This window comes from Ovis canadensis, chromosome 3 (assembly GCF_042477335.2).
Source record: "Ovis canadensis isolate MfBH-ARS-UI-01 breed Bighorn chromosome 3, ARS-UI_OviCan_v2, whole genome shotgun sequence".
NCBI lineage: Eukaryota > Metazoa > Chordata > Mammalia > Artiodactyla > Bovidae > Ovis > Ovis canadensis.
In genome coordinates, this window is record NC_091247.1 from 2,762,477 (window position 1) to 2,786,280 (window position 23,804).

The 23,804-nt window shown below is 49.7% G+C and overlaps 1 protein-coding gene across 2 annotated transcripts in view; it reads left to right on the forward strand.

The window, feature by feature from the left end:
• ABO (ABO, alpha 1-3-N-acetylgalactosaminyltransferase and alpha 1-3-galactosyltransferase) overlaps nucleotides 1-21,887 on the forward strand; it is a 37,203-nt gene extending 15,316 nt beyond the window's left edge. Inside the window, exons 2-9 of one of the 2 annotated variants that reach the window (XM_069582071.1) lie at nucleotides 3,716-3,788; nucleotides 9,094-9,141; nucleotides 10,099-10,149; nucleotides 10,643-10,699; nucleotides 11,077-11,124; nucleotides 11,900-11,935; nucleotides 15,959-16,087; nucleotides 20,245-21,887. In XM_069582071.1, the coding sequence (XP_069438172.1) occupies nucleotides 3,716-3,788; nucleotides 9,094-9,141; nucleotides 10,099-10,149; nucleotides 10,643-10,699; nucleotides 11,077-11,124; nucleotides 11,900-11,935; nucleotides 15,959-16,087; nucleotides 20,245-20,935 (1,133 nt within the window). In that variant the 3' untranslated portion in view covers nucleotides 20,936-21,887. The remainder of the gene's footprint in view (nucleotides 1-3,715; nucleotides 3,789-9,093; nucleotides 9,142-10,098; nucleotides 10,150-10,642; nucleotides 10,700-11,076; nucleotides 11,125-11,899; nucleotides 11,936-15,958; nucleotides 16,088-20,244) is intronic. The other variant, XM_069582072.1, reaches the window with a different exon arrangement.
• The last annotated feature ends 1,917 nt before the right edge of the window (nucleotides 21,888-23,804 follow it).

A 23,804-nucleotide genomic window follows, 5' to 3' on the forward strand; every position in this document is an offset into this window, starting at 1 on the left:
TTTTAATTTATTTATTTTTAATTGAAGGATAATTCCTTCACAATATTGTGTTGGTTTCTGGCACACATCAACATGAGTCAACCATAGGTATGAGCTTGTCCCCTCCCGCTTAAGCCTCTCTCCCATCTCCCACCTGTCTAGGTTATCGCAGAGATGGTGGCTTCACATCCTCACTATCATTTGGTATTACTGACCTTTTAAATTCTAATAGATGTATAACAGTATATTACTGTGGTGTTATTTTATACTTGAAAGTGATTTCTTTTTAATTTTAATTAATTTATTTTTCGGCCTCGCCACATGGTTGGTGGGATCTTAGTCCCCCGATTAGGGATTGAACCGGCACCCTTGCCAGTAAAAGTGCAGGGTCCCAACCACTGGGCCGTCAGGAAATTCCTTTTACTGGGATTTTAATGTACATTTCTCTAATGACTAATGATGAACATTTTTCATAAACTTTTTTTTGCCATCTCTATATCTTCTTTAATGAAGCCAAGTTGGTTCAGATCATACATATATGTATTGGGTTGGCCAAAAGTTTTTCTGTAAGATTTTATTGCAAAACCTGAATGAACTTTTTGGCTAACCCTATGCATAGAATTGATGCCTTCAAACTGTGGTGCTGGAGAAGACTCCTGAGAGTCTCCTGGACTGCAAGGAGATCAAAACGGTCAATCTTAAGGGAAATCAACCCTGAATACTAGTTGGAAGGACTGATGCTGAAGTTGACACTCCAGTCTTTTGGTCATCTGATGTGAAAAGCTGACTCATTGGAAAAGTCCCCGATGCTGGGAAAGATTAAGGGCAGAAAGAAGAGGGCATCAGAGGATGAGATGGCTGGATGGCAACACCGATGCAAAGGGCATGAAGTTGGGCAAACTTCGGGAGATAGTGAGGGACAGGGAGGCCTGGCATGCTTCAGTCCATGGGGTCACAAAGAGCTGGACGTGAGTTCAGTCGCTCAGTCGTGTCTGACTCTTTGCCGCCCCATGAATTGCAGCACGCCAGGCCTCCCGGTCCATCACAACAATATAAATAATATGTGTGTGTTTTCATACAATTGGGTTTTAGATGCAGCTCCTTTACCAGATATGTGACTTGGAAATAATTTTTTCCTGGCTGATTTGTTTTTCTATTCTCCTAACTGTGTCGTTGACAGAGCAGAAGTTACTCGTTTTGATTAAATCCAATTTATGAATTTCTCTTCTCTGGATATGGCTTTTGGTGTTGTATCTAAGAAATCTTTACCTAATCCAACGCCATAAAAGTTGTATTTTTTTCCTAAATGTTTTGTGGTTTCAGCTCTTTTATCTTTGTCTATGATCCATCGCAGTTAATGTTTGTACGTGGAGCGAAGTTCATTATTCCTGTGTGCAGACTGCCAATCTGTACACGAGAAATAAACTCTGTCGCTGCTTCCACTTTTCCCCTCCTATTTGCCATGAGGCGGTGGGACCAGAGGCCAAGATTTCAGTTTTCTGAATGTTGGGTTTCAAGCTAGCTTTCCCCTCTCCTCTATCCGCCTCCTCAAGAGGCTCTTTAGTTTCGCTTTGCTTTCTGCTGTTAGAGGGGTATCATCTACATATCTGAGGTTGTTGATAATAACAATTGATTTTTGTATATTGACCTTGTATCCTGCCGTTTTGCTAAACTCACCTGCTCACTTGTTAGTTCTAATAGTTCTTTTTAAAAATAGATTCCATTAGATTTCCTACAGAGATGAACATGTAGTATGGGAATACGGACCGATCTGCTTTTTCCAATCTGGATGCATTTCTTTTCTTTTTCTTTTTTTAAAAGCAGCTTTATAGAGGTAAAGTAGGCATGTAACAAACCACAGATTAATTTAGAAGTATAGAATTTAATAACTTTGATGTGTACACCTGCAGAACCCATCACGGCGATTATGAAAATTAATATAACTCTCACCCCCAAAGAGTCCTGTGCTCATTTGCAATTCTCTCTGCCGTGCTCTGCCCACCACCATCCCCAGGCAACCACTGTTCTGTTTTCTGGCACTACAGATCAATCTGCATTTCCTAGAATCATATATAAATGGAATCTTCCAGGAAGTACTTGTTTCTATCTGGATTTTCCCACGCAGCATAATTTGTTTTAAACTATGACTGTAAGCTGAATTGATCTAATTCTCTCAGACACAGAAGATGGAACAGAAGGCTCTCAAGTACAACAAAATCTTCCTATCCACTTGAAAATCTTGTCCATCCATTAAATCAAGCCCAAATTGGGCATATCAAGTTCCCTTAAACATTTAAAATATGGGACACATAGAGTTTATACAAAATTATATAGTACAGTTGTTACCCAATTCATTGTAAACTTGTATAAGCTCAAGTTTTTGTTTTGTTTTAATTTTTATTTTTTTATTGAAGTATAGTTGATTTACAATATTGTGCTCATTTCAGGTGTACAGGAAAGTGATTTGGTATTATATATATTTATATTCTTTTTCAGATTCCTTTTCCTTATAGGTCGTTATATAATATTGAGTAAATCTCTCTGTGCTATACAACCAGTCCTTGCTGGTTATCTATTTTATACATGATCGTGTGTATACGTTAATCCCAAACTCCTAATTTATCCCTCTCCCCCTCTTTTCCTTCTGATAACCATCAGCTTGTTTTCTGTCTGCGATCTATTTCTATTCTTTTGGACCTTTTAAAAGCGATGCCATATGTTTGTCTTTTTCCCTCTGGCTCACTTCACTTAGCGTGATAATCTCCAGTCCATGCATGTTGCTGCAAGTGGCGTGATTTCGCTCCTTCCTTATGGTTGAGTGACGTTCCACTGTATATGCTCATACGTACGCACCACGTCTTCTTTTCCCATCCATCCGTCAACGGTCATTTAGTCGCTTCCGTGTCTTGGCTGTGTATGTGTGAACAGCATTCCCACCTGCACAGCATGTGTGTCTTCATGCCTAGCCGAAGGAAGCAGAGGTGTCTGTTCTTGACCAGATGCAGCCCTCTGGCCAGTGTTTCTGGGCTGCACTCAATGCACATAGATTTCTTAGTTCAACGCTTGGGAGCCCCTCAGGCCGCTGCAACTTGAGACTTGGGGCTCTGAGACCCGGTGTGGTGGCCGTGGGCGGGGCCTTACTCAGGACGCTGTTGTTCAGTCGCACAGTTGTGTCCGACTCCTCGCAACCCCGTGGAGTGCAGCCCGCCAGCCCGGGGCTTGCTAAACCCACAGCCTCCAGCCAAGATTTTCTCAGCACATATGACACAACTTCCTTCAAACGCGCACGTTCCCTGGAGTGTGGCATCCCTGCAGGGTCTCCCGGGCCTGCCTGTTTCTGTTGCAGGTAACCCTGGTGTGAGCTCCTGCAGCAATAGGGATCCGGGTATTTAGGAGGCTGGGAATCCCTTTGGCAGGCTGGATTTGCGACCTTTGTCTCTCACAGTCCTGCGTCTCGTCGCCCCCCCCCCCCCCCGCTGGTCACTCGTGGCCATTGCACCTGCTTCTCCCGCGTGTACGAGTGGCCCTGGCCCCCAGGGGCCTGCCAATGAGCAGGGGTGCCCAGGCAGGTGCCCAGGGGCTGCAGGGCGAGGCTCAGTGGGATTATGGCTGCAGGAGAGGTTACAACCCACCTTCCCTGTGAGCATAAAGGAGGGAGAGGCCGTCCCTGGCCAGTGCCTGATTTTGGCCTCGACAGGGTGACAGGCACCAGGTGACCCAGGCTTCCTCTTCACAGATTTCTGGGGAAAGAGCACCAAGTCCTGGCTGTGTCTGATCCTGCTCTTTGCCGTACTTCTGGGCTTCTACAGGTAAGGAGGATGGGAACAGCCCGGGGCCCTGTGGAGGTGGGGACTCATGACCTAAGCGACTGGAGCAGCTGTGAAGGGTGTCGTGATTCCCATCGTGCCGATCTCGTCAGGGCAAGGCTGAGACGCTGGCGCCCCACCAGCGCCTTGCTCTGCTCCCAGGCAGTTGGCAGCCGTTGCTGTAACTGCAGGTGAGGGGCTCACCTGGGAGGTGGGTGTAAACGTGACTGTGGGTGGGGAGGGCTCCGGAAGGCAGTGCTCGTAGCTTTTTAGAAACACCAGTTACATCAACATACGGGGCTCACAGAGCTTCCCAGGTGGCAGTCGTGGTACAGAACCTGCCTCCCAACGCAGGAGACATCAGGGATGCAGTTTCGATCCCTGGGTTAGGAGGATGCCTTGGAGGAGGACACCGCACCCACTCCAGTGTTCTTGCCTGGAGAGCCTCCATGGACAGAGGAGCCTGGAGGGCTACCGTCCACATGTTCACAAAGAGTCGGACACGACTGAAGTGACTCAGTACACAGGCACGCATGGGGCTCACGTCGCACTTGACACAGATTTATGGAGACTAGAGGACAGCTTTTCACTGCATTGGAATACGCTATTTTATGTTTTAAACCTGGCAGCTGTAAAACCGTATTCCCTTCAAAGAGGCTAGTCAATACTTTTTCAGTACTCCGGTTCTTATTCCACAAGAGGGTGAGATTACCCCCAGACTCAGCTGTGCAGTGGGTGCCGAATGTTTATTTGCTATCTCAGACTGCAGACTGCATAGCTATTTAGTTGTTAGTTGTTAGAGCTATATACACTTTGTCACTGATGACTTTTGCAAAGAAATGTGTTAGAAAGAGCCTCCATTTATGGGGTGTTCATTCTGTGTGATGCCTTGAGGAGAATGCATGATGGGCGTTCTGGACTCTCCGCAGCCTGTAAGATAACCATGATTGCTGCTGTTTAGTCACTCGCTCGTGTCCAATGCTTTTGTGACCCCGGGGACTGTAGCCCACAAGGCTCCCCAGTCCATGGGCTTTCCCACACAAGAATACTGGAGTGGGTCGCCATTCCCTTCTCCAGGGGATCTTCCCGACCCAGGGATCGAACCCGAGTCTCCTGCCCTGGCAGGCGGATTCTTTACCACTGAGCCACCAGGAAAGCCCAAGACAGGCATTACTATTCCCATTTTATACCCCAAGGAGGAGGCTCCAGAGGTTAAGGAATGAGACCAAGGTCATAAGGTAGGAAGTGGCAAGGCCAGGGTGCCAGCCTGTCCACCAGACTCCAAACCCAGGTTGCCAGGTCCCTCAGGGAAGGTGTCCTCTGGGATGAGCATCGAGTCTCAGGGCTGATGGCGTAGGGATGGCAGGCTTTGGAAAGTGGAGCATGCATGCAGTGGGACAGGCCCGCACGTTCACCTCCGTGAGGGTTTACTGAGCGCCTGCTTTGAGCCTGGTGGTTTGGAGGGCACCAGGATGCCAGTGTCCATGGGACAGCTCCCTGTTCTGAAGGATGTCAGGTCTGTTAGGAGTAGACAGGTGCCAGACAGTTACAGCTGACTGGCTGTCACAGGAGTGGGCACAGGATGTCCTGGCGCTCCTGGGAGGGATGCCACCCCTCCTCTGTCTGCCAGCACTGGACTTAACTGGGGCTACCTGGAGCAAGTCTTGTCTGGGCAACAAAGTGAGCTCATCACATACACATCTGGTGCAGGGTCGGGAAGGGTGCGACATTCCTTGCGTGGGGGCTGTTGGCACGCACAGGGCCCCTCCTGAATCGCTGAGGCACTCCCCTGGGCGCCCATCTCCATCTCAGAGCTGCCTCTGCCATGCTGTCGGTCTTGGGGCCACGCTGGTCCCGCAGCGTGACTGGCAGGTGACCAAGCCTCCTCTGATCTTCCCCAGCAGGAGCGCTCAGTTCTCTGCAAGCAGCCTGTCCGCATATTTGATCCTTAGAACAAGTGCTCAGTTCAGCGGCTCAGTTGTGTCCAACTCTCTGCGACTTTATGAACCACAGCACACCAGGCCTCCCTGTCCATCACCAACTCCCAGAGTCCACCCAAACCCATGTCCCTCGAGTCGGTGATGCCATTCAACCATCTCATCCTCTGTCGTCCCCTTCTCCTTCTGCCTTCAATATTTCCCAGCATCAGGGTCTTTTCACCTGAGTCAGCTCTTCGCATCAGGTAGCCAAAGTATTGGAGTTTCAGCTTCAACATCAGTCCTTCCAATAAACACCCAGGACTGATCTCCTTTAGGAGGGACTGGTTGGATCTCCTTGCAGTCCAAGGGACTCTCAAGAGGCTTCTCCAACACCATAGTTCAAAAGCATCAATTCTTCAGCGCTCAGCTTTCTTTATAGTCCAACTCTCACATCCATACATGACTACTGGAAAAACCATAGCTTTGACTAGGCAGATCTTTGTTAACAAAGTAATGTCTCTGTTTTTTAATATGCTGTCTAGGTTGCTCATAACTTCTTCCAAGGAGTAAGCGTCTTTTAATTTCATGGCTGCACTCACCATCTGCAGTGATTTTGGAGCCCCCCAAAATAAAGCCAGTCACTGTTTCCACTGTTTCCCCATCCAGAACACGTGCTAGAATTGCATAAAGATATTCTTCCTGATAACACAAGGACCCCAGGGAGCCCTGAGGGTGTGTGGCACATTCTGGGTCATGCCTTCAGGAGCTTGGAGACACGGTGGCCATATCTTGCAGCTTCCTGCTGTGACTCAGCTCTGAAACCGCTCATCCCTTCTGGACTCCCCCTATTTCCATACAGTGCCCAGGTCTTGCGGCCTGTTGAGTCTGGGGTCTGACCTCTCTTCTTTGTTGTTGTTTTTGGCCAAACTGCGCAGCACACAGGATCTTATTTCCCCGACAAGGGATTGAGCTCAAGCCCCTTTAGTGGAAGCTCCGAGTCCTAACCTCTGGAGTGCTCTTCTTTATCTAACGCAGCCTTTTTGGATTCTCCCTCAGGCAGCCTCCTCTTCTATATTATTCCTGTTTCTGTTCAGTCCTGTCTGACTCTTGGTGACCCCATGGCCTGTAGCCTGCCCGGCTCCTCTGTCCATGGGATTTCCCAGGCAAGAGTACTGGAGTGGGCTGCCATTTCCTCCTCCAGGGGAGGGGTCAAACCCAAGTCTCCTGGGCCTCCTGCATTGCAAGTGGATTCTTTGTCTGCTGAGTCATCGGAGAAGCTAATCTTGTGTTTAGATTTCATTTCATCTTCTCCCCACACCCTCATTTTTGTCAGGTTTTATCTTGTCTTTTTTTTTTTTTAAAGAAAAAACAAACCTGATAAATATTGACATCCAAAAGAGTCATCTTGAACTGTGGTATGGAGAAGACTCTTGAGAGTCCCTTGGACTGCAAGGAGATCCAACCAGTCCATCCTAAAAGAAATCAGTCCTGGATATTCATTGGAAGGACTGATGCTGAAGCTGAAACTCCAATACTTTGGCCACCTGATGCAAAGAACTAACTCACCTGGGAAAGATTGAGGGCAGGAGGAGAAGGGGACGACAGAGGATGAGATGGTTGGATGGCATCACTGACTCAATGGTCATGAGTTTGAGTAAACTCCGGGAATTGGTGATGGACAGGGAGGCCTGGCGTGCTGCAGTCCATGGGGTCACAAAGGGTCGGACACAGCTGAGCGCCTGCACTGATGCTGCCTGACTGAAGAGCTGTCCGGCTTCTGAAATACGTTTTCTTCTAGAGCAAAGTTTTTAAAAGATTGGACTCTGACTCAGAGATTCCTTTCATAATTTTTTATGGCTGTAGAATTTTTACATTTTTTGCTTGCATATAACTTAAAATTCCATCCTGGTTTGAATATGAACACTTTCCAGCAAGCTTCAAAAGCTCCCAGGGACATCCCTGGCATTCCAGTGCTTAAGACTCCATACTTCCAGTACAAGGGGCGCAGGTTCAAGCCCTGGTTATGGAACTAAGATCCCCACATGCTGTGTGGCACTCTATGGGGCAGGGTTGCTGTAAAACAGAGAGGGGGCTGGCTCTCAACTTTAGAGTGTACGCAGATCACTTAGGGAACCTGTTAAAAATGGAGATTGCTACACATACACGCCCCCTCCACACACACACACCCCTCCTAACTTGCTCAGGTCTGGATTCAGGAAGTCTGGATTTGCCTCTAAAAACAATTCCCCAGATGATTCTGATGCTGGGGTCCCCTAGCCACAGAGAGCAAGGCCATGAGCAAGCTATTACAAGCTAATATTTACAAGCTATTCAGTTCAGTTCAGTCACTCAGTCGTGTCCAACTCTTTGCGACCCCATGGACTGCAGCACTCCAGGCTTCCCTATCCATCACCAACTCCTAGAGCTTGCTCAAACTCAAGTCTGTCGAGTCGGTGATGCCATCCAACCATCTCATCCTGTCGTCCCCTTCTCCTCCTGCCTTCAATCTTTCCCAGCATCAGGGTCTTTTCCAGTGAGTCAGTTCTTTGCATCAGGTGGCCAAAGTATTGGAGCTTCAGCTTCAGCATCATTCCTTCCTAAGAATATTCAGGACTGATTTCCTTCGGATGGACTGGTTTGGTCTCCTTCCAGTTCAAGGGACTCTCAGAATTCTTCTCCATCACCACAGTTAAAAAGCATCCATTCTTCAGCACTTAGCTTTCTTTATGGTCCAACTCTCAAATCCATACACGACTACTTGAAAAAACCATAGCTTTGACTAGACGGACCTTTGTTGGCAAAGTACTGTCTCTGCTTTTGAATATGGTGTCTAGGTTTGTCATAGCTTTTCTTCCAGGGAGCAAGGGTCTTTTAATTTCATGGCTGCAGTCACCAACTGCAGTGATTTTGGAGCCCAAGAAAATAAAATCTCTCACTATTTCCATTGTTTCCCCCATCAACTTGCCATGAAGTGATGGGGCCGGATGCTATGATCTTCGTTTTATGAATGTTGAGTTTTAAGCCAGCTTTTTCATTCTCCTCTTTCATCAAGAGGCTCTCTAGTTCTTCTCTTTCTGCCATAAGGGTGGTGTCATCTGCATATCTGAGGTTGTTGATATTTCTCAGGTTATTAGTTGGGGTTAAAGTAGGGTGGAATGGGGGAAGGGGGGATTAGGGCACCGCTTGGGGGATCTGCCTGTGCACGCCATTCTCTCCTTCCACCCACGTGAGATGTCCCACTGGCTCCACTCGGGCCCCACACCTATTTTCTCGGGAGCCAGAGACCAAATGGTCAGAATGCTGTGTTGAAGTGTCAGCCTCAAAACCATAGCCTGTCCACTCTCCTCTGTCTGGTGATGACTCAACTCTACACTTTTTTGTCCCCCCAGCAACGTGTTCAACCTGATCCCCAGAAGACAGACAGAAGAGTCTCAAAGGTAATGGATGGGTCTTTGGAGTCAAGGTGGTTCCTTCTAGAAAGATCTAGAACAGAAATAAAAATAGAATACACAGTGAATTGGAGGTCCTTATAATGAAAGAGGCACTCAGTTCCCGGCTGATTCCGAGTTCCTCTCCCTACCCTGTTTTCTCAAACCTAAAACACTACAAAGACATAATCCTGTTTTCTGGTGGAGAGAACCCCTTCATGGCTGGCAGCAGCTCCAGGCCCAGGTTTGGGGACAAGCAGTGACCAGCGTTCAGTTCAGTCGCTCAGTCGTGTCCAACGCTTTGCAACCCCATGAACCACAGCATGCCAGGCCTCCCTGTCCATCACCAACTGCCGGAATCTACCCAAACCCATGTCCATTGAGTCGGTAATGCCATCCAACCATCTCATCCTCTGTCGTCCCCTTGTCCCCCTGCCCCCAATCCCTCCCAGCATCAGGGTCTTTTCACATCAGGTGGCCAAAGTATTGGAGCTCCAGCTTCAGCAACAGTCCTTCCAATGAACACCCAGGACTGATCTCCTTTAGAATGGACTGGTTGGATCTCCTTGCAGTCTGAGGGACTCTCAAGAGTCTTCTCCAACACCACAGTTCAAAAGCATCAATTCTTCAGCACTCAGCTTTCTTTACAGTCCAGTGACCAGTGTTGATTCCATGTAAGGCCATCCCCAGTAGCCAGGGCGCCCTCTGACCCCATTAGCACCCAGACGGGAAAAGGCTCATTTTTCCTCCCAGAGCTAATTCTTCCGCGATCGTCAGTCTCTGGCTGACCGACAACAGATAAGCTGAGCACTCCTGACCAGCCTCCTGCAATAGCCCGCAAGGCAGGACCTCCAAGTCAAGTCCAGCCCAGCTCCCTCCTCTGTTCAGGCCTTGGGGCCCAGCAAATAACTTGCTGGGTAGAAGGGTGGATGAATGGGTTGAGCTGACCGGGCTTTTCTGTCTCAGCAGCCTTGAGGCCCACCACCTGCAGGGCCAACGGGAGGGCCTGCCTTTGAGGTAATGACTTTCACCTCTTCCTTTTTATCCACAAAAGTTGGCATTCCTGAGCCTTGGCAGCAGCTGGAGAGACTTTGCTTGGTCTTCGGGACTGGAACAGCCGGGCCCCTCCCCTCCAAGCTTCATCGGTGGGGAGGGGACAGGCCGGGGGAAGGGGCGGGGCTGGTGAGGGGCGGGGCTGGTGAGGAGGGGCAGGGCTGGTGAGGAGGGACTGGTGTGAGGGGCGGGGCTGATGAGGACGGGGTTGGTGGAAAGGGTCGGGGTTGCTGGAGAGGGACTGGGCCGGTAGAGAGGGCGGGGCTGGTGAAGAGGGCGGGGCCGGTGGAGAGGGCGGGGCCGGTGGAGAGGGCGGAGCTGGCAGGGAGGGCCGGGCTGTGGGAAGGGGACGTAAGCCTAGCCTTTGCCTGGTTAGCGCCCTCCCCTCTTGAAGGGGCGCTTAGTTATCAAGGCAGTCCTTTTTCCTGAAGTGACCGGGAGCCTGTTCCCTCTGCAGCCAGGGTGAAAATGGCGTGGTTCTGCAGCGGTTGCTGCTGGAGAAGAAGGAGTCCAGGTAGGGCGGCAGCGGGGCTCCCAGGGCTGACGGGGCCGTCGCCAGAGCTTCCCTTCGGATCGCAGGACCGACCTGGGGGCCCGTGGCTCCCCACCCACCCCCGGAGCGGGGCTCTCCCCAGGCTGGTTTGTCACCATCTGGCGTGGCATTGCTTCGGGCAGACTCAGGCACCCAGACACCGCCATCGTGTCCGAGGTGTCTTCGCTCTGCTTCCCGCCCCCGGTCCCCTCACCTGCCCACACGGCCGAGCTCTGCAGCCGTGCGGAGCCCTCCTCAGTAGGGGCTGCGACGTGATGGCCCTCAGGAGCCTGGCCGGGCTGCACAGCAGTGCTTCTCCCAGCGCCATCAGCTCTGAGCGCTCTGTTTTCCTCCCTCAGTGAAGGTGACGGCCACCTGGACACCTGCAGGATACCCGAGGTACCCAGGTACTGTAGACCACGTCTTTGGGCGGTGTCTGGGCAAGTCAACTTGCTGTCTCCCCGCTCCACTGTCCCCCTCACATCCCCTTTGAGTCTAATTGTGAGATTTATCAGGAGGGAAGGAGCAAGAGAAGCTGGGAGGAGGCTAACGAGGGGCAGAAGAGAATGGGAGCAGGGGGAGCAGGCGTCAGATGGTGGGGTCACAGATGAGCCCCCCGTGACCTCGGCCTCCTGGCTGTCCCAGCTCAGCGGTCTTACCCAGGGTAGACTAGCTGTAGCTTCTAAGCCCTCAGCTCTGTTGAAAACTGACAGGGTTGCCAGGGAGGGTATGGAGGGTGAAGGAGCCAGCAGGAGAGCGGAGGGGGGCAGTGGGGTGGCTCCAGACGGGATGCAGCCGGTGGACGGGTGGGAGAGGCCACCCCTGTGCTTCCCACTCCTGAATAAAGCAGGACACCAAGAGCTTCCTTGTAACGAGTTAGACCACAGGAGAGTCTCTAACCTCAGCTGAGCATTAGACGGGGAAGAGCCTCCTAGCCCATTCTCACATTTCCACCCCATCAATTTATCTGTCTGTTTATCCCTAGGGAAGCCCCTGACACCCCTTGGCTGGGGGAGGGGTGGGAGGTGGCTGGATGAAGGAAGATGGGAGGATGGAAGGAAGGAAGCCCCTGTGGCTGAGTGCCGCCTCCTGGCAGAGCTGCCCACTGAACCAGGAAAAGGCCCCTGGCAGCTCTGGCGTTGGTGATGTGAGTGTCTGCTCACACGCATGTCTTGTCCGCAGGTTGCTTTACCCCAAGGCTCAGCTGCTCAAGCCCTCGTAAGTAGACGGAGTTTCTGTTGTGGCTGCGACCGGTGGGTTCCCTGCCACTACCTACCTTATGGTTGCCTTTCTCTCACTTCACTCCCTGGTTCCAGTCTTTCTTTTGCCCTTTTCCTTTCCTTTCTGTCTGTGCTATGGGAGGCTGGGCTAATTTTCAGTGGGTTTGGTACACATTGAAGGACCGATGAAAGGTGCCTCTAATTTGTGGTCACCAGGAGCTGTGCAGAGGTCCACACCAGGCATGGAATCTTCTCTTGTTTCTTCTTGGGGAAGGAAGCTGGGGTCTGGGTTGGGTTATCCCTGAGGCCTTTCCATGAGCATCAGTGTCTGAGGGCTGATAGTCCCAGCTCGCCTTCACATACCAGTGTCTGTCTCCTAATCCGGGCCTCCTTGCCTGTGCCCACACCTCCTGCTTCCAGTGCCCGAGAGAGTGCCAGCAGCCTGTCACTGAGGCACTAGATCCCCGAGCTTCGGGACAGGAAGTCGCCCAGAGAGCTGCTTTCATCAGCCCCATTTTATGGGCAAGGAAACTGAGGCTCAGAGAAGTGAAGGAGGTTGCTTGAGGCCCCTCTGCCGGAGTCCAGCTCCAGCAGCCAGGCATTCAACCTGAAGGGGTGAGCGGTTTTGGCGAGAAACTGAGGCAGCCTCTCATTTTTCTTGGACTGCCTGTTTATTTCAAGCTTATGATTTTCTTTTATACTTTTACAAAAGCATTAGGTCAGAGATTTGATATTTTTAGTTCCCATTGATCCAGATTTATTTTTCTCAAAAAATCATTGTTGCCCCTCAAAAGGAGTTCCTTCCTCAGCAATTCTCTTATCTACTTCTTCTCATGTGTCTTTGTGAATATGCTGTAACTCATGCTAATGTCTGGGCTGCACAGCACAGTCCTCAGTTTATTTCTTATCTTTCTGAGTCCTGTTTGCCCCTAGTATCCTAAGCTCACTATTTCTTAGAAAGGGCTTCTAGCTAATAATATCTCTAAAGTCCCTAATTTCTATAAGCTATAGTAGAATATGCTAACATTATTGCAATCCTTAAATCTTTAGCTTCTAACTATTTTAATTATTCCTAAGCCCTAAATTCAACAAACTCCTTTGCCATAAACACTTTTCTCACAAATGGGCTTCAGATAGCAATCCCTCCCATGGCCTCAAGCTGCGGCCTGCGTGCTCACCCTGGAACAATCTTTTGTAAAAGTCCTTGAACAAATGTCAGCGATTAACTTTATAAATTATTCTTTGAGCACAGCTGCAGAAGGCTTTATGCCTTCTCATGCTCCTCTCAAAAACAATAAGCACCTTAATATTCTCTTCAGTCAACTCAGCCAAGGAAAGGAAAAAACAAATCAGAATCACAAAGCCTAACTCCTTCATTCTGGGTCCGTGCCTATGGAGCAAAGGGAGGGGGTTTAGGGCCGTGCCTCCATTTTATTAGTAATGCCTAACTCGGCTCCCGACACCCGTCGGCTGGAGAGGGGCAGGTCAGGATGCAAGCTGAGGGGGTTCTGTCACATCCTGCCACGTCCCTGCCAGGGGACCTGGAGGCGCTCACTGTCATTTCTGAAACCCACATACACACCTCCTTGAACTTCCAGAGCCGCCAGCCACGTGTGGCCTTGAATGCTTGAGACAGGACTGCTCCAGGATGAGCTGGGCTGTCAGCGTGAGGTGCCCAGTGGGCTCCAAACACTCAGTCCATGAAAAGTGTGCTAGGAGTGGGGATTAACCTAGGCACACCACTGTATATAAAACAGGTGAACAACAGGACCCACTGAATAGCCCAGGGGCTCTACTCAATATCTTGTCATATCCTATATGGGAAAAGAACATGAAAAAGAATACACAGGTATGGATGTATACGTGAACCACTTTGCTGTACACTTGAAACTAATGCAGCATTGTCGATTAACTATACTTCAATCAATACATCAATTACATACTGAAATGATACTATTCTGGATATGTTGGGTTGCACAAAGTCTATCATATGAACAGTCATTTAGCCTGGTTCCTTTCACTTTTCTGTGACTCCCAGACAGTTTTTAGTGGCATACATTTCCGGGGGTCAGCACACATCTGGAGGGGCAGATTGGCATGAGCTGTTTTGGTGGATCCTGGCAGGGTGACGAACGAGAGAATGAACACTCGTGAAATAAGAGTCAGGGGAAGGTGAAAGGGGTCCTTGCAGGCTGGAGAACGGAGAAGGGGCAGAGACCACAGGACATGAAGAGCCCCTGCGAGGGGAGGGGGCTTGAAACTCAGCTCTGTCTCTGAAAGAAAACCTTGTTCTGTCTACTCACAGCAAGCATGGGGGTTACCCACCCCAGGTGATTCTGACACTCCCTGCAGTCTGCACAGACGCCGCAGGTGGACGGTCAGCCTCGCAGCCTGCCCCCACTCAGACCCTTGTCTCAAGTTCCAGATTGTCATCTGAGCTTTTGACCGACGGGCTATAAATCATTTCTCACCACCCGCTCCTTGGGTTGGATGGTTTGCTGGGATGCTCCCAGAACTCAAGGAGACTTTACTTACTAGATTCTTGCCTTGTAATAAAGCATGCAGCCCAGAGACAGTCGGATGAAGAGGTAAATAGGGCCGGATGGGGAAGGGACGGGCGCCTGAGCCCTCCCTGGAGCACCTCCCCCCCAGCCCCTTCCTGCATCCACCAACCTGGAAGCACTATGAACTCCACAGTTAAGGGCTATTTATGCAGGCTTCATCTCACTGGCGTGATTGATTGTTAACCTGACCTCCAGCCCCTCTCCCTTCCCAGGAGGAGGGGATTATCAGTTCAGTTCAGTTCAGTGCAGTCGCTCAGTTGTGTCCAACTCTTTGCAACCCCATGGACTGCAGCACGCCAGGCCTTCCTGTCCACCACTAACTCCTGGAGTTTACTCAAACTCACGTCCATCGAGTTGGTGGTGCCATCCAACCCTCTCATCCTCTGTCATCCCCTTCTCCTTCCGCCTTCACTCTTTCTCAGCCTCAGGGTCTTTTCCAGTGAGTCAGTTCTTTGCATCAGGTGGCCAAAGTATTGGAGTTCAGCTTCAACATCAGTCCTTCCAATGAATATTCAGGACTGATTTCCTTTAGGATGGACTAGTTGGATCTCCTTGCAGTTCAAGGGACTCTCAAGAGTCTTCTGCAACACCACAGTTCAAAGGCATCATTTCTTTAGTGCTCAGCTTTCTTTATAGTCCAACTCTCACATCCATACATGACCACAGGAAAAACCACAGCCTTGACTAGACGGACCTCTGTCGGCAAAGTAATGTCCCTGCTTTTGAATATTCTGTCTGGGTCGGTCATAACTTTCCTTCCAAGGAGTAAGCATCTTTTAATTTCATGGCTGCAGTCACCATCTGCAGTGATTTTGGAGCCCCCCAAAATAAAGTCTGTCACTGTTTCCACCGTTTCTCCATCTATTTGCTGTGAAGTGATGGGACCAGACGCCGTGATCTTTGTTTTCTGAATGTTTAGCTTAGGAAGGGATGTGAGGCACAAGGCTCTAAGTTCCAAGTTTATAATCCTGGCTTGGTCTTTCTGGTGACCAGCCCCTATCCTGAACTACCCCCAAGCCCACCCAGAGTCGTCTCATCAGAACAAAAGATGCTCCTACAATCCAGGACCTCCCAAGGGTCCTAGAAGCCTAGTGCCAGGTAAAGGGAGGGCTGTGGCAGAGACCAAATGTCTATTTCTTGTTATGGCAAAGTTCCCACATGCTGAGAGAGGGCTTAGTGCTTGCCCTCCCTCGAGACTGTGCTCCTCCTGGAAACGGGGCCTCACAAAAGGATGTCTCAGGGGGCCTAGCGCATGGCTGGTGCTCAGGAGGTGCGCTGAGTTAGGGCAATGAAGGGATGGGAGTGTTGCATCCTCAGTGCTGAGCTTATGCTGCCTAAAGCATTGGGTTGGGAGTCCGGAGTCCTGTCTGCTCCTAGCTCTGCAGCTTTGGACAAATCCTTCTCTGTGGCCCACATCCCTGTGACCTGCTCTCACGTGCTGTGAGTCTTCTCCCCAGGAGAGTGGACGTGCTGGTCATGACCCCCTGGTTTGCTCCCATCATCTGGGACGGGACCTTCGACTCTGCCATCTTGGATGCGCAATTCAGAGACACCACCATTGGGCTGACCGTGTTCGCCATCAAAAAGTAAGTGACGGACGCTCGCCCAGGGTGAGCCAGGGAGCCGGCCTGAGCTGCTGGGCAGCGCTCCGCTCTGTTTTCCGGGACAGGGTGCTCAGCTCACAGGGTGGGTGAGCGTGCAGAGGCAGCAGTGACTTTGGGTGTAGGTGAGCGTGGGCTGGGTTGTGCAGGGGTCACTGGGCAGTCATATATATGTATATATGTGTGTGCGTGTGCCGTGATAGCACGCAGCGACGTGTGTGCATGTGAGCTAACTCACTTCAGTGGCGTCCAACTGTTCCTGACTCTCTGGACGGTAGCCCCCCAGGCTCCTCTGTCCATGGGATTCTCCAGGCAAGGACACTGGAGTAGATTGCCATTTCCTCCTCCAGGGGAATCTTCCTGACCCACGGATCAAGCCCCTGCCTCTTATTTCTCCTGCATCGGCAGGCAGGTTCTTTGCCACTAGCATCATCTGGGAACCCCTGCTCAAAATAGCAGTCCCACAGCTGAGAGGCATCACCCCAGAGGTTACTGTCCACCTTTTAGAGACGGGCAGCTCACTTCACCATTTCCAGTACCAGCCACCGTGCCAGGGGGTTAACCCCACCACAGCCCAGACGCTGGTGCTCCGTTACCCCAGTCTGTCACCCTGGGGGGCCAGCTGTTTGCAGCGACCTTCTCCCCGCTTGCAGGTCACCTTGTCACCCTGGATCATCTCTCTTGCCATGCGGAAGCTTTCCAGTTCGATGCAGCGGCGCGCCTTTATTCCCTGCTACTTGTGGTTTAGGTGTCATGCCCGATAAGCCACTGCGAAGATCCACGTGCAAGAGCTCCCCGCTGTTTTCAAATGAGTATCTTATGGTCTCGGTCTTACACGTCAGTCTTCAATCCGTTTCAAGTTCATCTTTCTGAGCATGGAAGACGGAGGGCTGTTTTCCTTTTTCTGTGTGCCAGTATTCAATTTTCCCACATGCTGCGGCTAAGAGCCAGCATGAGGTGGTGAATATCCTGACTGCTGCCTCTAAGACCTTGAGCGACCATATACATACATATTTTAAAAAAGAAGACTGTGAGTGTAAAAAAACATGTCAGATGGCAATATGAGCTCTAAAAAATAACTAAGTTTGGGCAAGGGGATAGAGAGTAACTTGTTTTCATGTTTATTTGCTCCTTTTTATTTATTTTATTTATTTTTTACTTGAAGGATAATTGCTTTACAGAATTTTGTTGTTTTCTTTGAAACCTCAACACGAATCAGCCATAGGAATACATCTCTCCCCTCCCTTTCGAACCTCCCTCCCATCTCCCTCCCATCCCACCCCTCTAGGCTGACACAGAGCCCCTGTATGACTTTCCTGAGACATAGAGCAAACTCCCATTGGCTCTCTAGTTTCCATTTGGTAATGTAAGTTTCCACGTTACTCTCTCCGTACATCTCACCCTCTCCCCTTGTCCATAAGTCTATTCCCTGTCTGTTTCTCCACTGCTGTCCTGTAAATAAAGTCTTCAGCACGATTTTTCTAGATTCTGTGTATATGCGTTAGAACACGATATCTATCTTCCTCTGTCTGACTTGCTTCACTCTGTATAATAGACTCTAGGTTCCTCCACCTCATTAGAACTGACTCAGATGTGATCCTCTTTGTGGCTAATAGCCCCTCCTTGTCCTTCTTATTGAGCTGTAATTGGCACGTGGTCAGATGGACACGTTCAAGTGCACAGCCTGCTGGGCTTTCACATCTGGTTGCACTGGTGTAAGTGCCAGAAGCTCTGGGGCGTGTCCAGGCTGGGCATGAGTCAGAGGATGGGACGCCCCTCTAGGGTGAACACCGCAGGGGAAGGGTTCTAGGCAGAAGAAGGTGCAGAGGCCTGGGGCAGGATGGATGGTGTGCGTCAGGAACATCAAGGAGCTGGCCTGCCCTGACGGAGGAGAGAGAAGACAAAGGCAGAACAGATCTTGTAGGGCCTGGTAGACCATTGCAGGATCTTGATTGCTTTTTTTTTTTTTTAAGACAAGAAGCCATTTATTTTATTTATTTTTTAAAAGCCCAATGGCATTTTTTGGAAAATGTCTATTTGTTTGGCTGTGTCAGGTCCGAGTTGTGGTACGCACACTCATTGCTTTGGTAGGTGGGCTCCAGAGTGCTCGGGCTGAGTGGCATGTGGAATCTTAGCTCTGCAGGCAGGGATCAAACCCGTGGGCCCTTCATTGGAAGGAGGATTTCTACCCACTGGACCACCAGGGAAGTCCCAGAAGCCACTTACTCTATACCCAGCAGTTGGTAGCTCTTGGCCCCCCAGCCCTATGCCGCCTCCCCTCCCCACTCTCCCCGCTGGTGAGCACCAGCCTGTTGTGTGTATCTGTGAGTCTGTCTCTTGTCTTAGATTCATTTGTTTGCTTTATTTACATTGAACACCACAGGGAATGTTGTTGTTGTTCGGTTGCTAAGTCTTGCCCGACTCTTTGTGACCCCATGGACTGCAGCACACCAGGCTTCCCTGTCCTTCACTGTCTCCTAGAGCTTGCTCAAACTCACGTCCATTGAGTCAGTGATGCCATCCAACCATCTCATCCTCGGTCATCCCCTTCTCCTCCTGCCTTCAGCCCCAGCATCAGGGTCTTTTCCAGTGAGTCAGCTCTTCGTATCAGGTGGCCAAAGTATTGGAGCTTCAGCTTCAGTCCTTCCAATGAACATTCAGAGTTGATTTCCTTTAGGATTGATTGGTTTGATCTCCTTGCAGTCCAAAGGAGCCCAAAGACCCTCAAGAATCTTTTCCAGCACCACAGTTAAGGAGCATCAGTTCTTCTTCGGTGCTGAGCCTTCTTTATGGTCCAATTTTATAGCCAATATTTTACAATACCTTTAAAAGGAGTATAATCTATATAAATGTGGAATGACTATTTTGTACTCCTGAAACTAATATAATATTGTAAATCAACTATACTCAATTAAAAAAGAAAAAGACAAGAAGCCATTGGATGGTCCTGAGCTGGGAGACAGCCATCATTTGGATACTATCAATCATTTGAATTTTTGCCAAACTTGTGGATTAATCAAATATCTTATGGTTGGGAACATTCGCTCAACAGCAAATAATCTGAACCCCTCCTCTCACTAGCCAGTCAGGGGCTGTTACTGTAATGTTTAGCTAGTGGAACGGCGATGGTTTTGTTTCTGATTTTTAATTTTGGTAAAAGGCACGTCGGGCTTTCCCGGCGATGCAGTGGCAGAGAAGCCGCTTATCGATGCAGGAGCCTCGAGGGACTCGAGTTCGATCCCTGCATTGGGAAGATCCCTTGGAGGAGGAAATGGCAACCCACTCCAGTATTCTCACCCGGAAAATTCCATGGACAGAGAAGCCTGGTGGGCTACAGTCCATGGGGTCGAAAAGAGTCACGGCACCACTGAACACACACAACTCACAAAATGCATATAATATGAGATTTACCAGCTTAACTATTTTTAAGTGTACATGTTATGCCCAGAGTCCGAGTCCCCAAAACTGAGAGAATAAGACGTCCACAGCAATGCAAAAGCATGAAGGGGTTTATTGCTAGCTGGGGCTCAAATCTCATCCAGCGCAGTGGAGTCTCCACCAGAGCCCGGAGCTCTGAATCACATCTACTTTTATACAGATGGTTCTTTGTTCCTGTAACAGCATAGCTGATTGGTTAAACCCTATGCACGCAGGACTTTTAACCTGCATCCCTATCCGGATTGGCTCAGGTCTGGCGCAGTCGGGGGACTAAGAGGATTTTTTCTGATTGGTTGAGCTACACTGCCTGCGGGAGTTCCCAGTGCCTCAGCTTTCCTAGAGACTAAGCCTCAGGCCTAGCTTGCCCCTTAGAGCCTGTCCTGGCTTCAGTTTGGTCCTAACATACACTTCAGCACACATTTCGGTGTACACACTGAAGATGTGGTACCGCCGCCAGAACGGTTCTCATCTTGCAAAACTAAAATTTCTGTGCCGATGAAACACTCGCTGTTGGTTCCCCACTCCCTCAGTGTCTGGCAACCACCCTTCTATTTCTGTGTCTAAGGCACCTCATCCACGTGGAATCATTACAGTACTTGACTTTTTGTGGTTGGCTTATTTCACTTCACATAATGTCCTCAAAGTATGGCTAAGGTTTCACAAACTGTTTTTGCCCAAGCGGATTCTTCTGCTTTTGGACTTAGATACGTGGTCTTCCTGCGGCTCTTCCTGGAGACGGCGGAGAAGTACTTCATGGTGGGACACAAGGTCACCTACTACGTCTTCACCGACCGGCCGGCGGATGTGCCCCAGATCGCCCTCCGGGCCGGGAGGCAGGTGGTGGTCCTCCATGTCGGGAGCTACAGACGCTGGCAGGACATCTCCATGCACCGGATGGAGATGATCAGCAACTTCTCGCGGCAGCGCTTCCTCTGCGAGGTGGACTACCTGGTGTGCCTGGACGTGGACATGAAGTTCAGCGACCACGTGGGCGTGGAGATCCTGGCGCCGCTCTTCGGGACCCTGCACCCCGTGTTCTACGCCGCCGACCGCCAGTCCTTCACCTATGAGCGCCGGCCCCTGTCTCGAGCCTACATCCCGAGAGACGAGGGTGACTTCTACTACGCGGGAGGCTTTTTTGGGGGGTCGGTCCCTGAGGTTTACCGGCTCACCACGGCCTGTCACCAGGCCATGGCGGCTGACCAGGCCCAGGGCATCGAGGCCATCTGGCACGACGAGAGCCACCTGAACCGGTACCTGCTGTCGCACAAGCCCAGCAAGGTGCTGTCCCCCGAGTACCTGTGGGACGAGCAGATGCTGCAGAGGCCACCCTTACTCCGGAAGCTGCGCTACGTGGCCGTGCCCAAGAACCATGGAGAGATTCGGAACCGATGAGAACGTACTTGCCAAGAAAGTCCGTGGGTATCAGACCGCAGCGCATGTCAGTGGTTCTCCCCTCTCGATGAGGGACTGGCCAAAGGCTTGATGGAACCGCTGAGAACGAGCTTTTCAAGAAAGTCCGTGGGAATCGGGCCGCACCTCATGTCAGTCGTTCTACCGTCTCGATAAGGGATTGGCCAAAGGCTTGATGACGCGGGCGAAGCCGTCGGCTTACTTCGTCTTCTGGAGGGAACTCCACTGGGCAGACAAAGCCGGCCCTGCAGTCTTCATTCCCCCCTCATCCCGCCTCCTCTTTCAACGTGACTCGTCCTCCAAGGGCTTGACAAGGTCACCTTCCTGGGACGCTTTCCATGGTTCTCTCTTCTTCCAGTCGTTGAAGGGAATTTCTGCTTCCTCTGACAAAACAACAGCAGAAAGAACTGTATTTTCATGAAGCGCTAAGGATATACCTTTGGCCGTGTCTGCCTTTCTGCCTACCTTACCCATTGGTCTTGCCCATTGTAATGTGAGATCCTGAGGGTGGAGAACAAGATGTCTTCATCTTTTTATCCATCAGCACATACCTCAGTGCCTGATGCCCAGGGACTTTCAAAACTGTTTGCATTTAAATTTCAGGAAGGGACTTCCCTGGGACCCATCCAGTGGTTAAGAGGCTGCCTACCAATGCTGTGGACACAAGCTGGATCCCTGATCCCGAAGCTAAGATCCCACATGCTGTGGGGCCACGGCTACTGACCTGGCATGCTAGAGCCAACAAGAGAGGCCACCTAAAGCAGTAGCCCCTACTTTCTGCAACTAGAGAAAGACCCAGAGATCACGCGCAGCCAGGAAGAGGCTGTGTGCCACCACGGAGACCCAGTGCAGTCAAAAATAGATCAATGAATTAAAAAAATAAAGTAAATTAATTTAAAAATCAAATTAAAAGTAAATGCATACGTTTAAGGAACTCTTTGTTTTGCAGTTTCTTTTTTTTCCCCCCAAACTTTATTTAAATTTTTATTTTGTCCTGGGGAATAGCAGATTAACAATGTTGTAGTTTCAGGTGAAAAGGAAGGGACTCGGGGGTACATACAGATGTATCCGTTCTCCCCCAGACCCTCCTCCCATCCAGGCTGCCACACAACACTGAGCAGGGCAGCGCTTTTTTTCCTTAACTAATTTTTTTGGGGAGGACAGTGCTGTACTTTGCTGCTTGCAAGATCTTAGCTCCCCATCAGGGCTTAGTTTCCCCATCAGTGAAAGTTTGGAGTCCTAACTTCTGGGCCACCAGGGAATTCCCTACATGTCAGGGGACTCCTGAAAGCCTACTTTACCATGTGTGACGGGGGGAGGCCCAGCCTGGAAACACCTCCGGCTTCGGTTTGCTTGTGTTGGCAGCTTGTTGCTTTGGGTTGTCTGCTCTTTTTCTTATTGATCTGCAGGTGTCTGTTAGTATTTTGGGTGTTAGCACTTCTAGTAGACACATGTTAAAAATAGCTTCTTCCAGTTTGTAGGTTGCCATTTCAACTCTTTTAATGTAGGTAAATTTTAGAAATCATCCCCTGCTTTGAAATCACCCAAATAGCCTTCTGGTTATTCTCTGAAAGCTTTTATGTTCTTGCCTCATACTTAGGTCTTTGAAAGTGAAAGTCACTCAGTCCTGTCTGACTCTTTGCAACCCCATGATGGAATTCTTCAGGCCAGAATACTGGAGTGGGTAGCCTTTCCCTTCTCCAGGAGATCTTCCCAACCCAAGGATCAAACCCAGGTCTCCCACATTGCAGGCAAACCCTTTACCAGCTGAGCCACCAGGGAGGACCTAAGATTAAAGACTTAGGGCCTAATCTACTGAAATTGACTTGTGTGTGATCTTAATGTAAGGGCCCATTTTAACTTTTCTTCCTCTGGGTAATCATTATCTGAACACCACTTATTGAAAATGTGTTTGAAAACTTATTGAAAAGCTCTCTTCCCTACTGACTTGCAGTGTCATTGGTCACAGGACATCGAGCGTCCGTATGTATGTTTTGGGGGCTCTTAGTCTGCGTGCCACTGGTCTGTCTGTCCTTATCATCTTAGTCATTCTAGGTTTATACATAGATGTTGGGCTCTGACCGGGCAAGTCTTCCCACCTTGTTTCTCAAGAATGTCTTGACTGCTCCTGGCCTGTTGCATTTCCATCTAAATTTTAAACTCTTTTGTCAAATTGTACAAAGGAGCCTTCTGGGCTTTTTGAAAAATCAGAATTATGTTGACGATATCTGGCATCTTTTCAATAATTTGGATATCCCAAAGTAAGAACAAATCTCTCCGTTTATTTAGGTCTTCCTTAATATCTTTCAATAATTTCATAGGTTTCCCCATAAAGGTCTTCCAAATCTTTTTTTAAAGATTTACAAATCTTTAAAGACTTCAAGGTTTTTAAAATCTGTTTTTCTCAACATTTTATTTTGAGAAATTTTAAGCATACAAAAAATGTAAGAAATTGTACAGTGAATATTCACATCAGTTCAGTTCAGTTCAGTTCAGTCGCTCAGTCGTGTCCGACTCTTTGCGACCCCATGAATCGCAGCACGCCAGGCCTCCTTGTCTGCCACCAACTCCCGGAATTCACTCAGACTCATGTCCGTCGAGTTGGTGATGCCATCCAGCCATCTCATCCTCGGTCGTCCCCTTCTCCTCCTGCCCCCAATCCCTCCCAGCATCAGAGTCTTTTCCAATGAGTCAGCTCTTCACATGAGGTGGCCAAAGTACTGGAGTTTCAGCTTTAGCATCATTCCTTCCAAAGAACACCCAGGACTGATCTCCTTCAGGATGGACTGGTTGGATCTCCTTGCAGTCCCAGTGACTCTAAGAGTCTTCTCCAGCGCCACAGCTCAAACGC